This window comes from Ranitomeya imitator, chromosome 5 (assembly GCF_032444005.1).
Source record: "Ranitomeya imitator isolate aRanImi1 chromosome 5, aRanImi1.pri, whole genome shotgun sequence".
Lineage (NCBI taxonomy): Eukaryota > Metazoa > Chordata > Amphibia > Anura > Dendrobatidae > Ranitomeya > Ranitomeya imitator.
In genome coordinates this window covers 663,380,919-663,403,983 of record NC_091286.1, presented here as the reverse complement: position 1 = coordinate 663,403,983, position 23,065 = coordinate 663,380,919, and the positions used below count along the sequence as shown (strand labels likewise).

The 23,065-nt window shown below is 44.4% G+C and overlaps 1 protein-coding gene across 2 annotated transcripts in view; it reads right to left on the bottom strand.

Moving 5' to 3' along the window:
* The window catches only part of LOC138638714 (cytochrome P450 2C5-like), a 137,620-nt gene extending 114,853 nt beyond the window's left edge, over positions 1-22,767 (bottom strand). The window contains exons 1-3 of one of the 2 annotated variants that reach the window (XM_069728230.1): positions 22,694-22,734; positions 12,782-13,259; positions 5,951-6,147 (exon numbers count right to left, since the gene is read on the bottom strand). In XM_069728230.1, coding sequence (XP_069584331.1) covers positions 5,951-6,147; positions 12,782-12,821 — 237 coding nt within the window. In that variant the 5' untranslated portion in view covers positions 12,822-13,259; positions 22,694-22,734. Of the gene's footprint in view, positions 1-5,950; positions 6,148-12,781; positions 13,260-22,693 lie in introns of both variants that reach the window. The other variant, XM_069728231.1, reaches the window with a different exon arrangement.
* Positions 22,768-23,065: the final 298 nt, after the last annotated feature.

The following is a 23,065-nucleotide window of genomic DNA, read 5'->3' as shown; positions in this document are numbered from 1 at the left end:
TATAGGTAGTCAAGAAGTGAGAGGCCAACAACAGCTCTAACTTCCTCTTGATTACTTGTGTGTCCGAAGTTGGGGACAGTGACGCCAGTGCTGATTGGGCGCAAGGCTCACGAGTCATAATAACCTCAGAGGAGCCCAGGGAACACAAATCCTGACACTGCTGGAACCGTGGCAGAATGGGAGGTGAATATAATTGTTTTAAATTTAATTGGGGCTAACATTCAGAGTGAGAAGTGGTTGTCCTAGGAGTGGAAGGTCCCTTTAAATAATATATTGAGCAAAATAATATATTCTTGAATATGTCACATGTCTTGCAGAATAGAATGTATAGTCTGTCTCATTACTGTGTGTACAGTGACAAACGTTGTGCAGCTGATGTTCAGTAGATGAGTAGCCTTTAATGTTCCTAGACTTTGTTCTGTCTAATTCCAGCCATTTGATTGAGGTCTATAGCCTGTTTTACTTTGCATTTGTTTTGATTTTGAAAGACTGGATTTAAGACAATGTTCTTGTATTCTGTTCAGTGTGTACACATTTTCCAAGGTATAATCGTAATTATTAATTTGATAATTCAGGATAAAATACCAAGAGCGTCCACCAAGCTCCCGAGACATGTGAATACTACTGACGGTCTAACGACTATAATTACCCCATGTTTCTTCCCATTGCTTTAGGAAGATGTACATCACAAGTTTATCCATAAAATAGTGTCTAAAAACTAGTGCAAACACTGCCTGAAATGTTATGTTATTTGATGTGTCAGCATATCTCAGACTTATCCATGTGACATTGTCACTTAACTTAGTGATCAATGAGCATGAATACTGGATGTACAGGCAGTCCCCCTACTCCATTCTACATGTTCTGTTGCTCTTCTCTGTGTAGTATATTCGCTCATTAAGACTGAAAGTTCTCATGTTGAACGTGCTGTCGGGCTGGGTGAGGGAGAAGTAAAGCGCAAAACAACTGGAAGAAGGAGGGGGAAGCCGGAACACTAGGGATGGTGTGTAATTAGCAGCAGAAGGTGGAGGTATCTGTTAAAGGGCCACTGTCACCCCCTCCCGCCGTTATAAACTAAAAGAGCCACCTTGTGCAGCAGTAATGCTGCATTCTAACAAGGTGGCTCTTTTAGTTTTTGCTTCTGTTATTCCCTCAATAAAGCATTTTATAATTTTCCCCAAATACCTATCTTTAGCCAGGGAGGCAGGTCTGAAGCCTCCTCTGTGAAACGCCCAACTGCCGTCACTCATCTCTTCTGGGGTGATCGTCGCCGTCCCCTGCGCGCTGTTTTCTTCTGATATCCGGCGCCTGCGCTGTGCGTGCCTGCCTGGGGCAGGCGCATTGAGAATTGGCAGTCATAGCTCAGATGCCGTGTTCCTGACTGCGCCTGTGCGGGCAGTGCGGCCACCCTGTTACTGAATCCCCACCCCGCACTGTGTTATGCATTATGCACAGTGCGGGGCTGGGATTCCTGGGCAGATTCCTGCCCAGACCGACGCTGGAAGGCGGGGAACCTGGGGGAGCGTCTGACAAGCACAGTGCGCATGCCCAGGAATCCCAGCCCCGCACTGTGCATAATGCATAACACAGTGCGGGGATTCAGTAACAGGGTGGCCGCACTGCCCGCACAGGCGCAGTCAGGAACACGGCATCTGGGCTATGACTGCCAATTCTCAATGCGCCTGCCCCAGGCAGGCACGCACAGCGCAGGCGCCGGATATCAGAAGAAAACAGCGCGCAGGGGGCGGCGACGATCGCCCCAGAAGAGATGAGTGACGGCAGTTGGGCGCTTCACAGAGGAGGCTTCAGACCTGCCTCCCTGGCTAAAGATAGGTATTTGGGGAAAATTATAAAACACTTTATTGAGGGAATAACAAAAGCAAAAACTAAAAGAGCCACCTTGTTAGAATGCAGCATTACTGCTGCACGAGGTGGCTCTTTTAGTTTATAACGGCTGGAGGGGGTGACAGTGGCCCTTTAAGCCCTAGAAGGAGAAGGATATCGCTCCATAACAGAGATGCAAAAATCTAGAAGGTGCTTGAGCTAATCGCAATGGCCTTCTACAGCTCCAGGATCCAGGATGACTATCTATCACACCTCCACACCTGTAACACTTGTGTTTCAGTGAGTGAAGAGATTCTGAACTGTTAAAAACAGTGCAATAGCCAGATGAAGTTAAAAGACAAAATCACATTCCTCTCCATAGTTGTGCTGTGAATTTCCTTGTTCTTTGTAAAGGGTATGATGACTCTTCGGAGCAATTGGCACTTTATTTTAATACTTCGCTCCCTGGCCACAGTTCAGTTATTATTGCATTGTAACTAAACCTGGTCCTTATTGATGTATATATTTACTTTTTACTGTTTTGACCCAATCTTTTCCTGACCACATTCTTGGACTAACTGAACTCTCACATTGTGATGGTCTTCGGTAAGAAAAGGAGGCCTCAAACTCTCCCTGGAACTGGGACCCTAACTATCACCAACCTGGGGGGTACTGTTGAAGGTAGAGTGTCTCAAGTCTCCGACCTTACTATGCTCCTGTTAAATCCCGATCTGTCTCCTACCACCCCCCCATGAGGCACGGAACAGAAGTATATGGTAAACAAAACAAAAAGACAAAACAGGGATAACAGAAAGCAATAAACATACAAACACTCACCAAAGATACAGAGGTATATAAGGAAGGTTAGAAATGTACCAACCAAATGGGAATAGGACAATGAGGAAAGCATACACCCAAAAGCAGCACCCAACAATCTCCAGTAGCAACAACGTTCTCCAATTCGGCACAGAGTCTCCAAGGAGCTAGGAAGCAAAGCTTTTACTGACAACGCAGAGATGGTCTGGCAATATGTTCTAGGCAGAGGAAATGATCAGATCAGAAGGAACTGAAATGAAGCTGAAAGTTTCTGATCAGCATAGTAAGGGTCGTTAACTTCTTCAGCACCAAAGGAAACTAAATCCATTTAATATGAGACACAAACACACAGGCTAAATGGAAGATTCCAGATCTCCCAGGAGGACGTGATACATTCATGACATCAACTGTCTTTGAGCACCTTGGCCTGACCCTGCACTGTCTGATAACCTCAACCCTTGACACGTTTTCCAGATTGTGCTCCTGTCTACTCTATATGATTATTCTATCCCTAGTACATGAGGTAGATTATCTGTGGTTCTTGCTCCAGGCTGCACTGTTGTCACTTCAGAGCATAGAACAGAGGAGGAGCAAGTTGGAGTTTGAATTCCTGAAATTTGCAGTTTCACATGAATTCAAACACTTTTGATTCAATTTGCGTTCCACAAAAAAAGTGGCCAGGACACTATTTTTCACGCTACTGAAGCATCAAGGCATGGGCTAATACCTTTTTGCGTTACTATGTGGACTTCCCAAAAATGCCGTGCAGTTATGGCATCTAGCAGATTATCATACCTTGTACAGAGGTGGTCAGTACCTTGGCCATCACAGATCAGCGGTTCACAGTGGAGCATAGTTCGTAAGGTACAGTTTATTTCCATCTCCAGAGTCACTGGCTAACTTTCCCGTAGACTGTTAGCTTTTGATCAGTGGGGTCATCTCTCTCTCTCTCATATAGAGTGTAAACTCTTATGGTCAGCTTGGTCCTCTATCTCCCCTCTACCCCATATATATTTTCTGAACAATTACAAGTTTTCAAGAATTGAGATTCGTGCAAAGTTATTTGCCGCAAATTGAATTTTGTGAGAAAATTTACAAACTAGTAAATTCCAGGTTCACAAGGTCCGCTCATGTTTAGTTATTTCCCTTAGCATGGCACATCCTCACCACAATTCTGGTGTCTTAACCTACTGTATGATACTGCTTCACCTATTTGACACTGTTAATTGACAAAGAAATGGGATTTCAGGCAATTCCAACTTTCCTTGCATGTGGCAAGGGTGAAAATCAGAAAGTGTCTTTCACTCTGTCTGCTCCTAAAGGTAACGTCACATTTAGCGACGCTGCAGCGATCCAGACAACGATCCCGATCGCTGCAGCGTCGCTGTTTGGTCGCTGGAGAGCTGTCACACAGACAGCTCTCCAGCGACCAACGATGCCGGTCCCCTGGTAACCAGGGTAAACATCGGGTTACTAAGTGCAGGGCCGCGCTTAGTAACCCGATGTTTACCCTGGTTACCAGTGTAAACGTAAAAAAAAAAAAAACACTACATACTTACCTTCCGATGTCTGTCCCCCGGCGCTCTGCTTCTCTGCACTGACTGTGAGCGCCGGCCGGAAAGCACAGCAGTGACAGCGGAAGGTAAGTATGTAGTGTTTGGGTTTTTTTACATTTACGCTGGTAACCAGGGTAAACATCGGGTTACTAAGCGCGGCCCTGCGCTTAGTAACCCGATGTTTACCCTGGTTACCAGTGAAGACATCGCTGAATCGGCGTCACACACGCCGATTCAGCGATGTCTGCAGGAGGTCCAGCGACGAAATAAAGTTCTTGACTTTCTGCTTCGACCAACGATGGCACAGCAGGATCCTGATCGCTGCTGCCTGTCAAACTTTAAGGTACCTTCACACTGAACGATATCGCTAGCGATCCGTGACATTGCAGCGTCATGGATAGCGATATCGTCCAGTGTGACAGGCAGCAGCGATCAGGATCCTGCTGTGCCATTGTTGGTCGGCGCAGAAAGTCCAGAACTTTATTTCGTCGCTGACTTCCCGCAGACATCGCTGAATCGGCGTGTGTGACGCCGATTCAGCGATGTCTTCACTGGTAACCAGGGTAAACATCGGGTTACTAAGCGCAGGGCCGTGCTTAGTAACCCGATATTTACCCTGGTTACCAGCGTAAACGTAAAAAAAAAAAACACTACATACTTACATTCCGGTGTCTGTCCTCTCCGGCGCTCTGCTTCTCTGCACTGTGTAAGCGCAGCGGCCGGAAAGCACAGCGGTGACGTCACCGCTGTGCTCTGCTTTCCGGCCGGCGCTTAGTGCAGAAAAGCAGAGCGCCGGAGAGGACAGACACCGGAATGTAAGTATGTAGTGTTTTTTTTTTTTTTTTACGTTTACGCTGGTAACCAGGGTAAACATCGGGTTACTAAGCGCGGCCCTGCGCTTAGTAACCCGATGTTTACCCTGGTTACCAGGGGACTTCGGCATCGTTGGTCGCTGGAGAGCTGTCTGTGTGACAGCTCTCCAGCGACCACACAGCGACGCTGCAGCGATCGGGATCGTTGTCTAGATCGCTGCAGCGTCGCTTAATGTGACGGTACCTTTAGTCTAACTAACCTTAAAATAATTGTGCAACTATTTGAAATATTACACAATAGGAAAAGTACATTAGAAAAATATAGTATAATAAAAAATGGTGGGAAAATACAATTATCTATGGCTAACCATGATGAAAAGTTTTGATTTCCCCACCAAGTCAGTAAATACATGATGCCATGCACATCTTTATATAACTCCAGGATTAATGAGGGCAGAGGTGTTTCCAGGTTTTATTTCACAAGATTTGGTCTGCAGCTCTAACCCTGCATTTAAATACCCTGTTGTGGCATGTTTCAGGCTCAATAATGATTCATCAAGTGAAGAAAAACCATGGAGCTCTTTGTCTCAACAGCTTAATCAGACATCCATGCATATCGGTCCATTCTTGGACAACAAAGCGCCAACTGGCTGCAGGTCTCCCAACTGGAGCATGGTGGCTCCATGAGGCTGTCAAGCTCGGGTTGTGTATTGGTGTCCAAGATCAAAATGATATGCACAGATGTTTGAATGAACCCTAAGAGTGCAGCCATTATGTTTGTAGACTACTTAAAGTATCATGTACCTCCAAAATTCCTGTAGCTGTCAGAAAAATATACAGTCTTTTTCTGCATCAAAAATTGTTTGTGGCACTCCATGCATTACTTTTATATATAGCAAATCATGCAAAATCTAATAAATTTTGATAATCTACAAGTCTTACCTCTTGAAATGATAAGTAAGGCTTCTGAACATCCAGAATAGGAATATTTCCGATTATTGGCCATGGCTTTGGACCAGGAGGATAATTCGGGTGAACATGTTCTTTCTGTTTATATATAACAGTTGTCAAAAAAATAAATGCTATGATGGACAAAAGAAGTGTGACTGGATCAAAAGGCAACATGTCCTCAGACGAATCTGTGGTGAAGAAATGAATCTTACATTATAGTGAAACTTTAATAGTTGAGGGCATGTATCTTCCAAACCACCGATGATCACAGTATTGCGTAAGATTTCATATTCAGACATGCATTTTATATCATATGGTACATCAGATCAACATACATTTACATAATGTTTTCATTAATCTTTCAGATTCAGACATGCCTTGTATGTCACCAACGCATTACATAAATGGTGGAGTAGGTCAACAAATGCGTACTGTACATAAATAGTTTCTACTTATTCAAAGTTTATCTATTTTTGTAGAAAGTTGTTTCAGTGAACAAAACTCATTGGAAAACCAATTATTGCTGTTTGACCCTTAGACAAATCAAATCAAATCAAATCACTGACACATACTGTAGGGGTGTCATAGAACAGTTGACTTTTGGGTCCTCAAAATAAGAAAATATGTCTTATTCCGTGACTTCATCGTACTAAACATTAAAGACATAGAATGATGTAACTATTAGATGAGTATTTGGTCAGTATATGATTTTCTGCAGTATTTCCGCACCTATTAAGCAAATTAGATTTCTTGCTTTTTCTCATGGCATTTTTGAGTGCTTTTTTGTACTTGAATTTTTCTTCTCTTTTGGTATATCATGCTTTAAGTTAAGCTGCTTTGTTTTTCACACTTCCTGGTGTTTGGCTTTGATAAAACTTAATAGATAAAGCTATGTGCATCATATTTAATGCAGTTTTTAGTGCATTTCTGTATGTAATGCAATTCTATGGGGAAAATCTGCGCATAAAACTGAGCATAGCCATAATGAAGGAAAAGAGAGGATTCTTGTCGGCACACCAACCAGGTGAAATTAAAAAAGGTTATTTAGCAATATGTAAAGTAAATGTTTTTCGGTCTAGAAAGGGTTACATGTCCAAAACTTGATGGAAACTGGCAAAAAACATCTCACCACTGTAATAGCTTTATGGATATTACACCTAGATACTAAATATCCAAAAGGAATGAGCTTGAAAAATGATTTGTTTTATTTATATTAACTCTTTGTTTGCACAATTGGTGCATGTTAAATGTAGAGATGAGCGAATATTTCAATGTTCGGTTCGGCTCACGATCTCCGAATTTGCAATATTCACCGATTTAGTCTATGGCCGAACATACACAGCTCAAAAGCCTGTGTTTCCCACGTTGTGTGACAGCGTGAGAAATATCGTCGTAGCGGTTTTCATCTGTGGTGAAATCATTTTTTATTTTTCAGAATCAGCCAGGCAAAACTCACAGCTGGGGGCTGCAACCCTCAGCCGTCAGCTTCACCAAGGTTGGTTATCAAGAATAGAGGGGTCCCCACTCCTTATTTTTAATTATTTAAATAAATAAATAATTTTAAATAATTGTGGGGTCCCCCCATTTTTGACAACCAGCCTTGCTAAAGCAGACAGCTGGGGGTTGGCATTCTCAGGCTGGTAAGCCTGGATATTGGCACCCCCCCAGCCTAAAAATAGCAACCCACAGCTGCCCAGAAAAGGCACATCTATTAGAGGCGCCGATTCTGGCACTTTTCCCGGCTCTTCCCACTTGCCCTGTATGGGTGGCAAATGGGAATCATATTTGTTGGGGTTGCTGTCACCTTTGTATTGTCAGGTGACATCAAGCCCACGGATTACTAATGGAAAGGCGTCTGTAAGACCCCTATCCATTACTAATCCTATAGTTACATGGTAAATAAAGACACAACCAGAATGAAGTCCTTTATTAGAAATAAGACTAAACACAATTTTCCATTTTATTTAAAAATAACAAATATAGTTATACTCACCTAACGCTTAATTCCAACTAAGCCCTTGTTCTCCTGTAATAAAACTAAAATAAAAAACAACAATATACCATACCTGTTGGTTGTTCTGTCCAACGCCTTAATCCATGTCTGCAGATTAATAGTTTTCCACCTGGACGATACCAAGATGCAACAGTCCAGGCTGAGAACCACTGGTGTATTAGCTGCTGTGAGCACAGCCTCAATGACTAGCGGTGATGTCATCGAGGTTACCTCCAGTCAATGAGGCTGCGTTCCCAGCATGGATAAACAGCATTGACCTCAGCACCATGGGAAAAAGTCAGGCATGAGATCACCGCAGTTCAAGCTCATTGACTTCACAGCAGATCAATGTGAGAATGTTGGTGCCCTCAGACAGGGAATAGCAGTTCACAGGCAGACACTGAGCACATGGTGCTCAGGGTCAGTGGAATGACAGGCTGTATGGACGCATCATACATCCATGCAGTCTGCCATCTAGAAGTAGCAGAGCTAGACCCGTCGTAGGACAAAAAGATTAAAAGCATCTCTGCGGAAAGGTAAGGAATTTTATTTGTTTTTATCTACCACTTTTACAGATGATGAGGGCATTGGGGAATGGGCAAGGTCATAAGTATGATATAATTAAGATTATTAAAAGGAGTCTGTTTCATTCAATTAAAGGACTTTTTTCTGGGTATCTGTGAATTTCTTACAATGTGACTATTGGGCTAGTAATGGGACCGTTTTATTGATGCCTCTCCATTACTAACCTCGGGGCTTGATGTCACCTCACAATACGAAGGTGACATCAACCCTCCCCCAACTGTCACCCCACTTGACATCGCTACAGGGCAAGTGGGAAGAGCGAGGCTTAGTGCCAGAATTGGTGCATCTTAAAGATGTGCCTTTTTTGGGGTAGCTGACAGCTGATGTTTTTAGCCTGGGGGGCCAGTATCTGTTGCCCCTTCATAGGCTATTAATATCAGCCTGAAGCTGTCTGCATAGCCTTTGCTGGTTATTAATTAGAGAGGGACCCTACCTTTTTGTAGGGTCCCCCATTTTAATAGCCAGTAAAGGCTAAGTATACAGTGGTGAGCTGCTATTAATAGCCTGGGAAGAACCATGGGTATTACCCCCTTCCCGGGTTATAAACATCTGCCCCAGCTGTCGGCTTTCCCTCTGCTAGCTACGAAAATTACGTGGAAACCAACGGTATTGTTTTCAGAACAATAATCTTTTATTAATTAAATACATGTACAATAAGGTGCACACGCACTGTACTAATTGCATTTGTCACAGGCATCTATATAGCTACCTATTCTATTTGTATATACTGTATCTAATCCATCTCTTTTATCCTGTCAGCTTCTCCCGCCAGGGGTTCTGTCTGTATCACGTATTTCAGAAATATTTCAGAGAGCAGGACAAATGTGAGCCAAGCCTGACTGCAATCTTTGGGAGGAAGAACAAAAACATCAACAGCAGGTTAAGAATTGGTTTTATTTATGTTTGACATCGTTCCTTGTGCAGCATAAGTGATTAGATGACTTTATTCTTCTGGTTGGTGCGGTCAGGATACCAGATTTATTTTGTTTTTCTATGTTTGGTTGCTGTCACACACTAAAAGACACTTTTTATTGCAAAAACTAGTTTTTGCATTGCCATATTTTGAGAGCAATAACTTTTCCATATTTTGGTGACAGAGTCATGTGAAGGCTTATTTCTTGCAGGAGTATTTGACGTTTTTATTGGTGCCATTTTTGAACACATCACATTTTTTGATCGCTTTCTATTCTGATTTTTGGGAGGCAGAATGAACAAACACCAGCAATTCAGGAATATTTTTTTATGCCATTCCATATGTGCTTAAACTGATAAGCCAGCTTTATTCTTCGGGTCAGTATGATTACAGCGATACCACATTTCCCTTATATCTTTTGGCGCTTTTACATAGTAAAAATTATTTTACATAAAAACTTATTTTTGCATTGCTTCATTCTAAGAGCTACACCTTTTTTATTTTTCCACTGATGGAGCTGTATGGCAAATGCATATTTGCAGGACAAGATGACATTTTCACAAAAAGCATTTTTATTCACCTTCATCTTTCTTATTGCGTTTTAGTCTACATTTTGTTCGATGATATGAGGAAAAAGCATCTTGTTCACTCAATTGGTTAACTGACGGAATAGTTTTATGGAGCAGATCATGCCGGACACAGCGATACCAAATTTGTGTACTTTTTTAACATAAAAATAGAAATTTATCAGCATAATATATTTTAATTTTTATTTTATTTTTTTCTGATTTTTAAAAAAATATTTTTAATTTTTTTTTACTATTTTATTTTGTCCCACTAAGGAACTTCCACTTTAAGCAGCCAGGTTGTTGTTATAATCCATTGCAATCCATTTTAACTGCCAGCGCTGCACTGACACAAGCCCCTTAGACCATGCTCTGCGCGTGACCTGGAGGGCTTGCCGTAGCTTGGAGACCCAAATGTCGTCATGATGATATCGGGTCAGCATGGCAATGATCGGGCCTGCATGATGACACTGATTGGACGGCAGATGGGACTCCTTCCCACTGCCTGCCTTCTAAATGCTGTGATTGCTATCGATTGCAGCATTTAGAGGGTTAAACTGCCGGGATCGATGCTGGTACCGCTCCTGGGAGTGAGAGCTGGGTGTCAGCTGTGATATCAGCTGATCACCCAGCCGTGATTGCGCGTGCACAGCTTCTGTGAGCGCAAAATCACCTGGACGTACACAGTGTGTCCAAGGTCGGGAAGAAGTTAAAGGGATCCTGTCGCAGGTTTTTGCTACCTCATCTGAGAGCAGCATAATGAAGGCAAAGAGATGCTGAATCCAACAATTACTTAGGTAACGTTCACATTTGCATTGTTGGGCGCAGCGTCGGCGACGCAACCAACAACGCATGTACACAATGCAGCGTTATGCGACGCATGTGTTGTCATAAGATTGTACAGAGCAGGAATTTCGGTGCAGGGAAAATTCTACAAGTAGCGTCCTCTGCGCCCTGTCTGTGCACCAATATGACGCATGCGTCGTAAAACGCAATACAACGCATACCGGCGCATGTCCATGCACCCCCCATGTTAAAGATAGGGGCGCATGACGCATGCGTCGGTATGCGTCGACGACGCTGCGCCCAACAGCGCAAATGTGAACGTACCCTTAGTTAACTAGGTGCAGCCATTCTCAGACAATCAGAGCTTTTAGATTTAGAATGAATCAGGCTCTTCATGTGAAAAGTCCATAGACATTGATGTGCCTAGTTGCGGACTAGTCCGGCACTGTTAATCTCTTAGGGCACATACTTATGTGCGCTTAATTAAATTGTACGAGGGTAATTAGATTGCACTCTGACGAATATTGCAGTATCTTTATACAGGAGCATGATAAACATTATAATGACAATGTGATTTTAAAGGTCATGATATTGGGGTGTGCTGCAAATGACCAGACAAGATGGAAGTCTGCTGGGAAAAGCTGTGGATGGGTAAAGAGAACAACTCCAGTCAGAAAAGATGTCCTGCATAATGTACCTGGATGTAAGTGTTTACTTGTGATACCGACTATGTCACATCCATACCGTGATTCTGCATGATTGAAAGTCCAATGATAGTGGGTAACCAAAACTCACAGTAACTACTTACAACTGTTAAGGACTTACTGGGAGTTGTTGGTTTTCATATACTGATGCTAGTATTGGTGATGTATTACTGTACTGATGGTGGTTCTGTTTATCTTTTCCTGTGCTAATGGTGTTTCTGGTGATGTATTTATGTAATGATGGTGGTTATGATGCAGTATTTCTGTAATGTTGCCCGTTGTGATTCTGTGAATCTGGTGATGTATTTATGTACTGATGGGGATTAATGCGATATATTTCTTTACTGATTGTGCTTCTAGTATTATATTCCTGAATGGATGGTAGTTGTGATGCTACATTTCCATTTTGTTGGTCATCAAGATGATGTATTCATGTACTGTTATTGCTTATGATCCTGTACACATGTATCGATCCATTTTGTGAGTCACACTTCTGTGCGTCTGCCGATTGACTGTCGGCCCCGACTAGTCCGGTGACCTCAAACTAGAAAGCTATAGACAAACAAACTTACATTCTAACCCTGCTGTACTGTTCGGGTCAATATGACCCGAAATGATTTTTGAGACCCTGTAGATTTTTTTATATGAGGATTTGAAACTAGTGGTATCTTGACTTCTCCTCATTTGTGGAGCTCTATATATATTTTTTGTTTTGGTTTTTGTTTTGTTTTTTGTTTACTTTTTGCTACACGCTGATTGTTACACTTGTACTGTTCGGGTCAATATGACCCGATAGCATTTTATACTGTTCTACAGGTCTCTCATTATTTCTGACTGCAAAAGTTATGTTTTTTTATGTGTACTTCATCTCAAAATGGTGGTGGTTTCACTGTTCTTATCTGTAAACAAGTAATTATCTAGTATTATCCATTTGCTGTTTGTGAGAAAATTGTATAATAGTGGTGAAAATGTAAGTGTTGATGAGTCACTGGTGGCATTCCGAGGTAGGTGCCCATTCAGACAACCTTTTTGTCAGAGAACCTCCAAAAGCAGATGAGTGGAAGCATGTGACCAAAAGAAGCAAGAAGACCATGGTGAAATCACCAACCACACAACTTAAGAACCGATATCAAATCTTTGTAGAGGATGAAGATGGCACACCTAAGGATGAAGCAATACCAGCAAGCAAAAAAGAAAAGGGCACACAGCAACAAGTGACAGCAAAAAGTACAGCCAAGAAGCAACGAAGAGTGGTGGTGGTGGTGGGAGACTCACTACTGAGAGGCACTGAAGCAGCCATCTGCAGACCGGACATAACTGCAAGAGAAGTATGCTGCCTTCCAGGTGTGATGATCAAGGATGTGACCGATAGGATACCAAAGCTCTTCAGCTCCAAGGACGTCCACCCATTTCTTCTGATACATGTTGGCACCAATGACACGGCAAGGAAGGACCTACCGACAATCTGCAAAGACTTTGAAGAGTTGGGGAAGAAAGTAAAGGAACTGGATGCACAGGTAGTTTTTTCTTCTATCCTTCCAGTAGACGGGCATGGCACCAGGAGATGGAACAGGATCCTTGATGCGAACAACTGGCTAAGACGATGGTGCAGACAACAAGGATTCGGATTCCTGGACCACGGTGTGAATTACTGGTACGATGGACTCCTCGCCAGAGACGGACTACACCTCAACAAACCTGGGAAACACACATTCGCCAGAAGACTCGCTACACTCATCAGGAGGGCGTTAAACTAGAAGAAGAGGGGACGGGAAGAAAAACATTAGACTTGAACAAAGAAGACCCAGGAAAACATACTCAGATGGGAGGTAAGAACATTTCTAAAACAATCCACAGCGAGGAGATTGGAACAAAACAAAATCCTCTAAACTGCATGCTTGCAAACGCCAGAAGCCTGACAAACAAGATGGAAGAACTAGAAGCAGAAATATCTACAGGTAACTTTGACATAGTGGGAATAACCGAGACATGGTTAGATGAAAGCTATGACTGGGCAGTTAACTTACAGGGTTACAGTCTGTTTAGAAAGGATCGTAAAAATCGGAGAGGAGGAGGGGTTTGTCTCTATGTAAAGTCTTGTCTAAAGTCCACTTTAAGGGAGGATATTAGCGAAGGAAATGAGGATGTCGAGTCCATATGGGTCGAAATTCATGGAGGGAAAAATGGTAACAAAATTCTCATTGGGGTCTGTTACAAACCCCCAAATATAACAGAAACCATGGAAAGTCTACTTCTAAAGCAGATAGATGAAGCTGCAACCCATAATGAGGTCCTGGTTATGGGGGACTTTAACTACCCGGATATTAACTGGGAAACAGAAACCTGTGAAACCCATAAAGGCAACAGGTTTCTGCTAATAACCAAGAAAAATTATCTTTTACAATTGGTGCAGAATCCAACCAGAGGAGCAGCACTTTTAGACCTAATACTATCTAATAGACCTGACAGAATAACAAATCTGCAGGTGGTTGGGCATCTAGGAAATAGCGACCACAATATTGTGCAGTTTCACCTGTCTTTCACTAGGGGGACTTGTCAGGGAGTCACAAAAACATTGAACTTTAGGAAGGCAAAGTTTGACCAGCTTAGAGATGCCCTTAATCTGGTAGACTGGGACAATATCCTCAGAAATAAGAATACAGATAATAAATGGGAAATGTTTAAGAACATCCTAAATAGGCAGTGTAAGCGGTTTATACCTTGTGGGAATAAAAGGACTCGAAATAGGAAAAACCCAATGTGGCTAAACAAAGAAGTAAGACAGGCAATTAACAGTAAAAAGAAAGCATTTGCACTACTAAAGCAGGATGGCACCATTGAAGCTCTAAAAAACTATAGGGAGAAAAATACTTTTTCTAAAAAACTAATTAAAGCTGCCAAAAAGGAAACAGAGAAGCACATTGCTAAGGAGAGTAAAACTAATCCCAAACTGTTCTTCAACTATATCAATAGTAAAAGAATAAAAACTGAAAATGTAGGCCCCTTAAAAAATAGTGAGGAAAGAATGGTTGTAAATGACGAGGAAAAAGCTAACATATTAAACACCTTCTTCTCCACGGTATTCACGGTGGAAAATGAAATGCTAGGTGAAATCCCAAGAAACAATGAAAACCCTATATTAAGGGTCACCAATCTAACCCAAGAAGAGGTGCGAAACCGGCTAAATAAGATTAAAATAGATAAATCTCCGGGTCCGGATGGCATACACCCACGAGTACTAAGAGAACTAAGTAATGTAATAGATAAACCATTATTTCTTATTTTTAGGGACTCTATAGCGACAGGGTCTGTTCCGCAGGACTGGCGCATAGCAAATGTGGTGCCAATATTCAAAAAGGGCTCTAAAAGTGAACCTGGAAATTATAGGCCAGTAAGTCTAACCTCTATTGTTGGTAAAATATTTGAAGGGTTTCTGAGGGATGTTATTCTGGATTATCTTAATGAGAATAACTGTTTAACTCCATATCAGCATGGGTTTATGAGAAATCACTCCTGTCAAACCAATCTAATCAGTTTTTATGAAGAGGTAAGCTATAGGCTGGACCACGGTGAGTCATTGGACGTGGTATATCTCGATTTTTCCAAAGCGTTTGATACCGTGCCGCACAAGAGGTTGGTACACAAAATGAGAATGCTTGGTCTGGGGGAAAATGTGTGTAAATGGGTTAGTAACTGGCTTAGTGATAGAAAGCAGAGGGTGGTTATAAATGGTATAGTCTCTAACTGGGTCGCTGTGACCAGTGGGGTACCGCAGGGGTCAGTATTGGGACCTGTTCTCTTCAACATATTCATTAATGATCTGGTAGAAGGTTTACACAGTAAAATATCGATATTTGCAGATGATACAAAACTATGTAAAGCAGTTAATACAAGAGAAGATAGTATTCTGCTACAGATGGATCTGGATAAGTTGGAAACTTGGGGTGAAAGGTGGCAGATGAGGTTTAACAATGATAAATGTAAGGTTATACACATGGGAAGAAGGAATCAATATCACCATTACACACTGAACGGGAAACCACTGGGTAAATCTGACAGGGAGAAGGACTTGGGGATCCTAGTTAATGATAAACTTACCTGGAGCAGCCAGTGCCAGGCAGCAGCTGCCAAGGCAAACAGGATCATGGGGTGCATTAAAAGAGGCCTGGATACACATGATGAGAGCATTATACTGCCTCTGTACAAATCCCTAGTTAGACCGCACATGGAGTACTGTGTCCAGTTCTGGGCACCGGTGCTCAGGAAGGATATAATGGAACTAGAGAGAGTACAAAGGAGGGCAACAAAATTAATAAAGGGGATGGGAGAACTACAATACCCAGATAGATTAGCGAAATTAGGATTATTTAGTCTAGAAAAAAGACGACTGAGGGGCGATCTAATAACCATGTATAAGTATATAAGGGGACAATACAAATATCTCGCTGAGGATCTGTTTATACCAAGGAAGGTGACGGGCACAAGGGGGCATTCTTTGCGTCTGGAGGAGAGAAGGTTTTTCCACCAACATAGAAGAGGATTCTTTACTGTTAGGGCAGTGAGAATCTGGAATTGCTTGCCTGAGGAGGTGGTGATGGCGAACTCAGTCGAGGGGTTCAAGAGAGGCCTGAATGTCTTCCTGGAGCAGAACAATATTGTATCATACAATTATTAAGTTCTGTAGAAGGACGTAGATCTGGGGATTTATTATGATGGAATATAGGCTGAACTGGATGGACTAATGTCTTTTTTCGGCCTTACTAACTATGTTACTATGTTACTAAGTCACTATATACCAAGTAAGCCAGCAAAATACGGCATCAAGATCTGGACACTTTGCGACAGCAAGTTCATATGCTCTAAATGTTCAAGTGTATACAGGAAAAACCCCTGATGAAAGACCTGAATAAAATCAGGGTATGCGTGTTGTTCTCGATTTGACTCATGTACTAAAAGGACAAAATGTCACATGTGACAACTTTTTTACATCCTATCAAGTAGGCCAGATGTTGAAGAAAAAACAACTTACCATGCTGGGTACTATAAGAAAAAACAAACCTGAACTACCGCAAGGTATCCTTAGCAAGAGAGAGGTGTACAGTTCTACTTTTTTTTCTGGAAATACAACTGTTGTTTCTTATGTTCCAAAAAAAACAAGCAGGTAATTCTAATGAGCACAATGCACCATGACAATGCCGTAAGTGATAGACAGAAAGCCGGACATTATTTTGGATTATAATACCACAAAGGGAGCAGTTGATACTTTAGGCCAAGCAATATCAACATATACAATATCAACATTTGCAAACGCAAAACCAATCGGTGGCCAATGATTTTATTTTATAACATACTGGACGTTTCTGCAGACAATGCATTTGTCTTATGGAGAGAAATCGACCCCGATTGGAACCGGAATAAGCTGCATAAAAGAAGATTATTTCTTGAGGAATTGGGCAAATCCATGGTTAGGCCATATATTGAGAGCAGAAAAGTGCAATAGCCATTGTAAAAAGTGTCCAGCATGCTCAAGAAAGAGACTCCACATCCACGGCCTCCACCAGCACAGCTACCAGCAGCACGGCCTCCACCAGCACAGCTACCAGCAGCACAGCCTCCACCAGTACAGCTTGTCATGATATGTACTTTTGCCCTGTCCTGTATTTGAATAATATGCCATTTGATGTATGTAACTGTTCTTTGGTTTCTATTAGCTGTAATTTATGTATTTTCTTGTGCTGGGAGTTCACCTGTAACAATATGTCTCCTTCCCCCAATACTTGCAGCCCTAAGCTCTAATGTAATTAAGCTTTGTCAACACCACTAGTGAAAGAATAGCCATTCTTCCTCACAGCAGGTGGCTAGTCAAATGTACATACTTCATAGATTAAGTGGAGCCCACCAGTCTAGAATCTTCTGGTGGACCCAACCGTTGAATAGAAGGTGTGACCCCTACCCCCCTTCATGGGCGGATTCTTAGCTGAGGCAAGACCCCACGCCCATCTGGGACTGCGGAAGCGAACGGGGCGAGACTTGAGCTGAGGACATATTTCGTCGTTCGTGAGATTGTTTTGGGATCCCTTGGACTAATTGTGGACTCTGTAGATCTACCTGCATGTGTTGTTCCAGCGTTCTTGATAATAAATCTGTGGAATCATCCCTTGGCCTGTTGTCCCTTCTTGCTCTGCCGTACACCCCGTCACAAACTGGTGGCAGCAGTGGGATCAGAGCAGAAGGAATGGAGGACAATGGCCCAACATCAGGAACCAACACCGCAGAGTACAAGAACTGGACTTTGGGGAGCCTACAATCAAAGGCCCGTGAAGTAGAAGTCCGTTTTAAGGGACTCTCCAAGGAGCAGCTTATTGAGGCTTTGGAAGGAGTTCGCCTGCAAGATGACGCTGAGGAAGGACCCTCACAGCAAATGGAGGAAAGACTGCAGCCAGAGGTAAATACCCAAAAAAGTCAATGGGTTATGTGGTACGAGGAGGAGTTGGCATTGCTGGGAGAAGAGGCCACCATAGACGATAAGAGGGAGGCCATTCACAGAGCTCAAGAGAGGGAGGCCATTCACAGAGCCGAGGAGAGGGAGGCCATTCACAGAGCCGAGGACAGAGCTCAGGAGATGGCATTGCTGGAGAGGCAGATCGCTTTGGAAGCAGCTAGAAGCTCCAGACAGACTGCAACCCCAGCACCCACCATGAGGGAACTCCCCAGAGTGTCCCGCAAAGACTTCAAGCCCTTCAATGAGGCTGTAGGTGACATTGAGGGCTTCTTCCAGGACTTTGAGCATCAGTGTCGATTAATGGAAGTCCCGGAAAGGGACCGAGTCCGACATCTGGTGGGGCTCTTAGAGGGTGGAGCTGCCGCAGCCTATAGAGCTATGGACCCTCAGGGGAACTGTGAGTATGCGGAGATTAAACGGACTATTCTAGAACATTATGCTGTTACCCCAGACACTTACAGGACTCAGTTCCGTACTTTAGCCTGTGATGAGGAAGTATCTTTCAAGATGTATGCCCACAGACTCAAACAAATATGTCATCGCTGGCTGGAGGCAGAGGAGGCCTTAACCTGGGAGACCTTCCTCCAGGTTATCCTAAAAGAGCAGTTTTACTTCAAGTGCCCTGCTGAGATCCGGGAATGGGTGCGTGAGAGGAGACCAGCCACTGTGGAGGAAGCTGCAGCTCTAGCTGATGAGGCTCTCACCATCAAGCCTCAATGGAGGGTTCTGTTGGAGGATGGAGAGAGGCCTACCAGCTCCACAACACCGGTGGCCCCCTGTTCTTCTGTCCCCATTGTTCCCCGTTCCTCTAAGCCACCACCTCATGCTGATACCCGTGTAAATGTGCCTCCAGTTGCTTCTACTGTGTTTTCTGGAATACGACGAGGAGAGGAAGTAGCGGAGCGCAGGTGTTATGGTTGTGGGCATCTGGGGCATCTGCAGGCCTCATGCCCAGCCAGCCCATGGAGGAGTCGTCCTCAAAACCCTACAGCACCTTCAGGTGGGGGCCGGCCTCCAGGTTCCCTTACCCCTCACCCAAGAGGATGCCTTGGATGGAGTGAGACCCAGCACAGATGCTATCGATGTGGACAGCCGGGGCATCTGCAAGCCTCCTGCCCAGCTGTTCAAATGAGGATTAATCCTGTACCCAGTCGTATTATTAATTATGTACAGCCAAGTGCCATGGAGGACGACGTGTCACCACTACGTGAGGACTGGCCTTGTGCCTCACCCACCCATGTTGCACCACTAGGAGTTTATGGTGTGCGACCTGCAGCTATGACGACTTCTGCTCATCGAGGTAAGCACTTGCAGGAGGTCATGCTGGATGGACAGAGACTTATTGGATTTTGTGACTCAGGGGCTTTCCTCACACTGGCTGATCCCCGAGTGGTTCGGCCTGAGGCAATCCATCGAGGACCTGGGATTGTCATTGAACTGGCTAGTGGACAATGGAGGACTATTCCCACAGCCACTGTGGATCTGAACTTTGGTTTTGGGGTCAGGCGATGTGTGGTTGGGGTGATGGGTGGTCTGCCTGCAGATGTTCTCCTGGGCAATGATGTGGGAGAGCTACGATGCCAATTTGTGGCTGCATGAAGCCACATGTAAGTTACGCTCTGCCTGTGTGTACTTAACCAGCGACCTGTAGAGGTCCCTGGTACGTACACAAATTGGGAGGGGAAGGGATTGTCATGATATGTACTTTTGCCCTGTCCTGTATTTGAATAATATGCCATTTGATGTATGTAACTGTTCTCTGGTTTCTATTAGCTGTAATTTATGTATTTTCTTGTGCTGGGAGTTCACCTGTAACAATATGTCTCCTTCCCCCAATACTTGCAACCCTAAACTCTAATGTAATTAAGCTTTGTCAACATCACTAGTGGAGGAATAGCCATTCTTCCTCACAGCAGGTGGCTAGTCAAATGTACATACTACATAGATTAAGCGGAGCCCACCAGTCTAGAATCTTCTGGTGGACCCAACCATTGAATAGAAGGTGTGACCCCTACCCCCCTTCATGGGCAGATCCCAGGAGCTCAGACAATTTATTCTTATTTTGAGATCAGATGTGAGTTGATCCTTGAAGGAGAAGGAGTGGGGATTCTTAGCTGAGGCAAGACCCCACGCCCATCTGGGACTGCGGAAGCGAACGGGGCGAGACTTGAGCTGAGGACATATCTCGTCGTTCGTGAGATTGTTTTGGGATCCCTTGGACTAATTGTGGACTCTGTAGATCTACCTGCATGTGTTGTTCCAGCGTTCTTGATAATAAATCTGTGGAATCATCCCTTGGCCTGTTGTCCCTTCTTGCTCTGCCGTACACCCCGTCACACAGCTACCAGCAGCACAGCCTCCACCAGTACAGCTACCAGCAGCACAGCCTCCACCAGCACAGCTACCAGCAGCACAGCCTCCACCAGTACAGCTACCAGGAGCACAGCCTCCACCAGCACAGTTACCAGCAGCACAGCCTCCACCAGTACAGCTACCAGCAGCACGGCCTCCACCAGCACAGCTACCAGCAGCACAGCCTCCACCAGTACAGCTACCAGCAGCACAGCCTCCACCAGTACAGCTACCAGCAGCACAGCCTCCACCAGCACAGCTACCAGTATCACAGCCTCCACCAGTACAGCAACCAGCAGCACAGCTACCAGCAGCACGGCCTCCACCAGCACAGCTACCAGCAGCACAGCCTCCACCAGTACAGTTTCCAGCAGCACAGCCTCCACCAGCACAGTTACCAGCAGCACAGCCTCCACCAGTACAGCTACCAGCAGCACAGCCTCCACCAGTACAGCTACCAGCAGCACGGCCTCCACCAGCACAGCTACCAGCAGCACAGCCTCCACCAGTACAGCTACCAGCAGCACAGCCTCCACCAGTACAGGTACCAGCAGCACAGCCTCCACCAGCACAGCTACCAGTATCACAGCCTCCACCAGTACAGCTACCAGTATCACAGCCTCCACCAGCACAGCTACCAGTATCACAGCCTCCACCAGCACAGCTACCAGTATCACAGCCTCCACCAGTACAGCAACCAGCAGCACAGCTACCAGCAGCACGGCCTTCACCAGCACAGCTACCAGCAGCACAGCCTCCACCAGTACAGCTACCAGCAGCACAGCCTCCACCAGTACAGCTACCAGCAGCACAGCCTCCACCAGTACACGTACCAGCAGCACAGCCTCCACCAGCACAGCTACCAGCAGCACGGCCTCCACCAGTACAGCTACCAGCAGCACAGCCTCCACCAGTACAGCTACCAGCAGCACAGCCTCCACCAGTACAGGTACCAGCAGCACAGCTTCCACCAGCACAGCTACCAGCAGCACAGCTACCAGCAGCACGGCCTCCACCAGCACAGCTACCAGTATCACAGCCTCCACCAGTACAGCAACCAGCAGCACAGCTACCAGCAGCACGGCCTCCACCAGCACAGCTACCAGCAGCACGGCCTCCACCAGCACAGCTAACAGCAGCACAGCCTCCACCAGTACAGCTACCAGCAGCACGGCCTCCACCAGTACAGCTACCAGCAGCACGGCCTCCACCAGTACAGCTACCAGCAGCACGGCCTCCACCAGCACAGCTACCAGCAGCACGGCCTCCACCAGTACAGCAACCACCAGCAGCACGGCCTCCACCAGTACAGCAACCACCAGCAGCACGGCCTCCACCAGTACAGCTACCAGCAGCACGGCCTCCACCAGCACAGCTACCAGCAGCACGGCCTCCACCAGTACAGCAACCACCAGCACAGCTACCAGCAGCACAGCCTCCACCAGTACAGCTACCAGCAGCACGGCCTCCACCAGTACAGCTACCAGCAGCACGGCCTCCACCAGTACAGCTACCAGCAGCACGGCCTCCACCAGCACAGCTACCAGCAGCACGGCCTCCACCAGCACAGCTACCAGCAGCACAGCTACCAGCAGCAAAGCTACCAGCAAAAAAAAGGAAGAGATGGAGCTTCTGTCCATCTTCCTATGACAATAAGACTAATCTGACATGTGCTGGATGTTCAACATATCTGTGTAAAGGACATGTGTCTTATTATTGTGTTCAGTGTAAAAACTCATGGACATGTTCAGTTTTTCTTTTTTCTTTCTAAAAAGGTTGAAGTTTTTATGATTTTTCATTTGTTGATTTATAAATATTGTTTTCAAAAAGTTAAATTTCATGTTTTAGTAATAGTAATGTAAAGCTTCTTTATTTGTGTGCAGAATGCCAAAATAAATTAAGTTTGAATTTAAATTTGTCATTTGTTTATGATCAACCATGTTCACATGCAGTATAATAATGAAAAAAAGTATTCAAATAAAACACTTAGAGTAGCTAAAAGTCAAGAAATAATAGAACGAATCATATTGACACGGGAACAGTACAAGTGTATAGCAAATGCGAACAGAACAGCACATGAACAGGCACATTTAACTTTTGGATCCAATACAGGCATATTTAATACATGTATTGGGAGGCTAATAAAGCTCTCCTAATAAGATCTACAGGTAAATCCTGATGACGGGTTCCATTTAAGATAGATAGATAGATAGATAGATAGATAGATAGATAGATAGATAGATAGATACCTGATGTTCAGGATAGCAGTGTATTAATTAGAAATGACCCTGGAGCAAAGAAGTCAACAAGAATTTGAGAATGTGTCATCTTACCTGGAGCTCTGTGTTAGAACTGCACAGACGACACGATGATCCAGTCTTCTCTCTTCCGCGCACAGAGGATTTTTATTCTGACGTATGAGATTATGACACATGTAGCTCCACCCTGTACTTAACACTTAGGAAGCTGAGAGTAAATGTGCCAGTAATCTGCCAAACACAGATCCTGAATAATATACCGTATTTTCTGGCGTATAAGACGACCCCCAACTTTTCCATATAAAATATGGAATTTGGGATATGCCTGCCGTATAAGACGGGGGTCATCTTATATGCCCAGTCATCTTATACGGCGTGTGGTTCCCAGGGTCTGGAGGAGAGGAGACTCTCCTTCAAGCCCTGGGATCCATATTCACGTAAAAAATA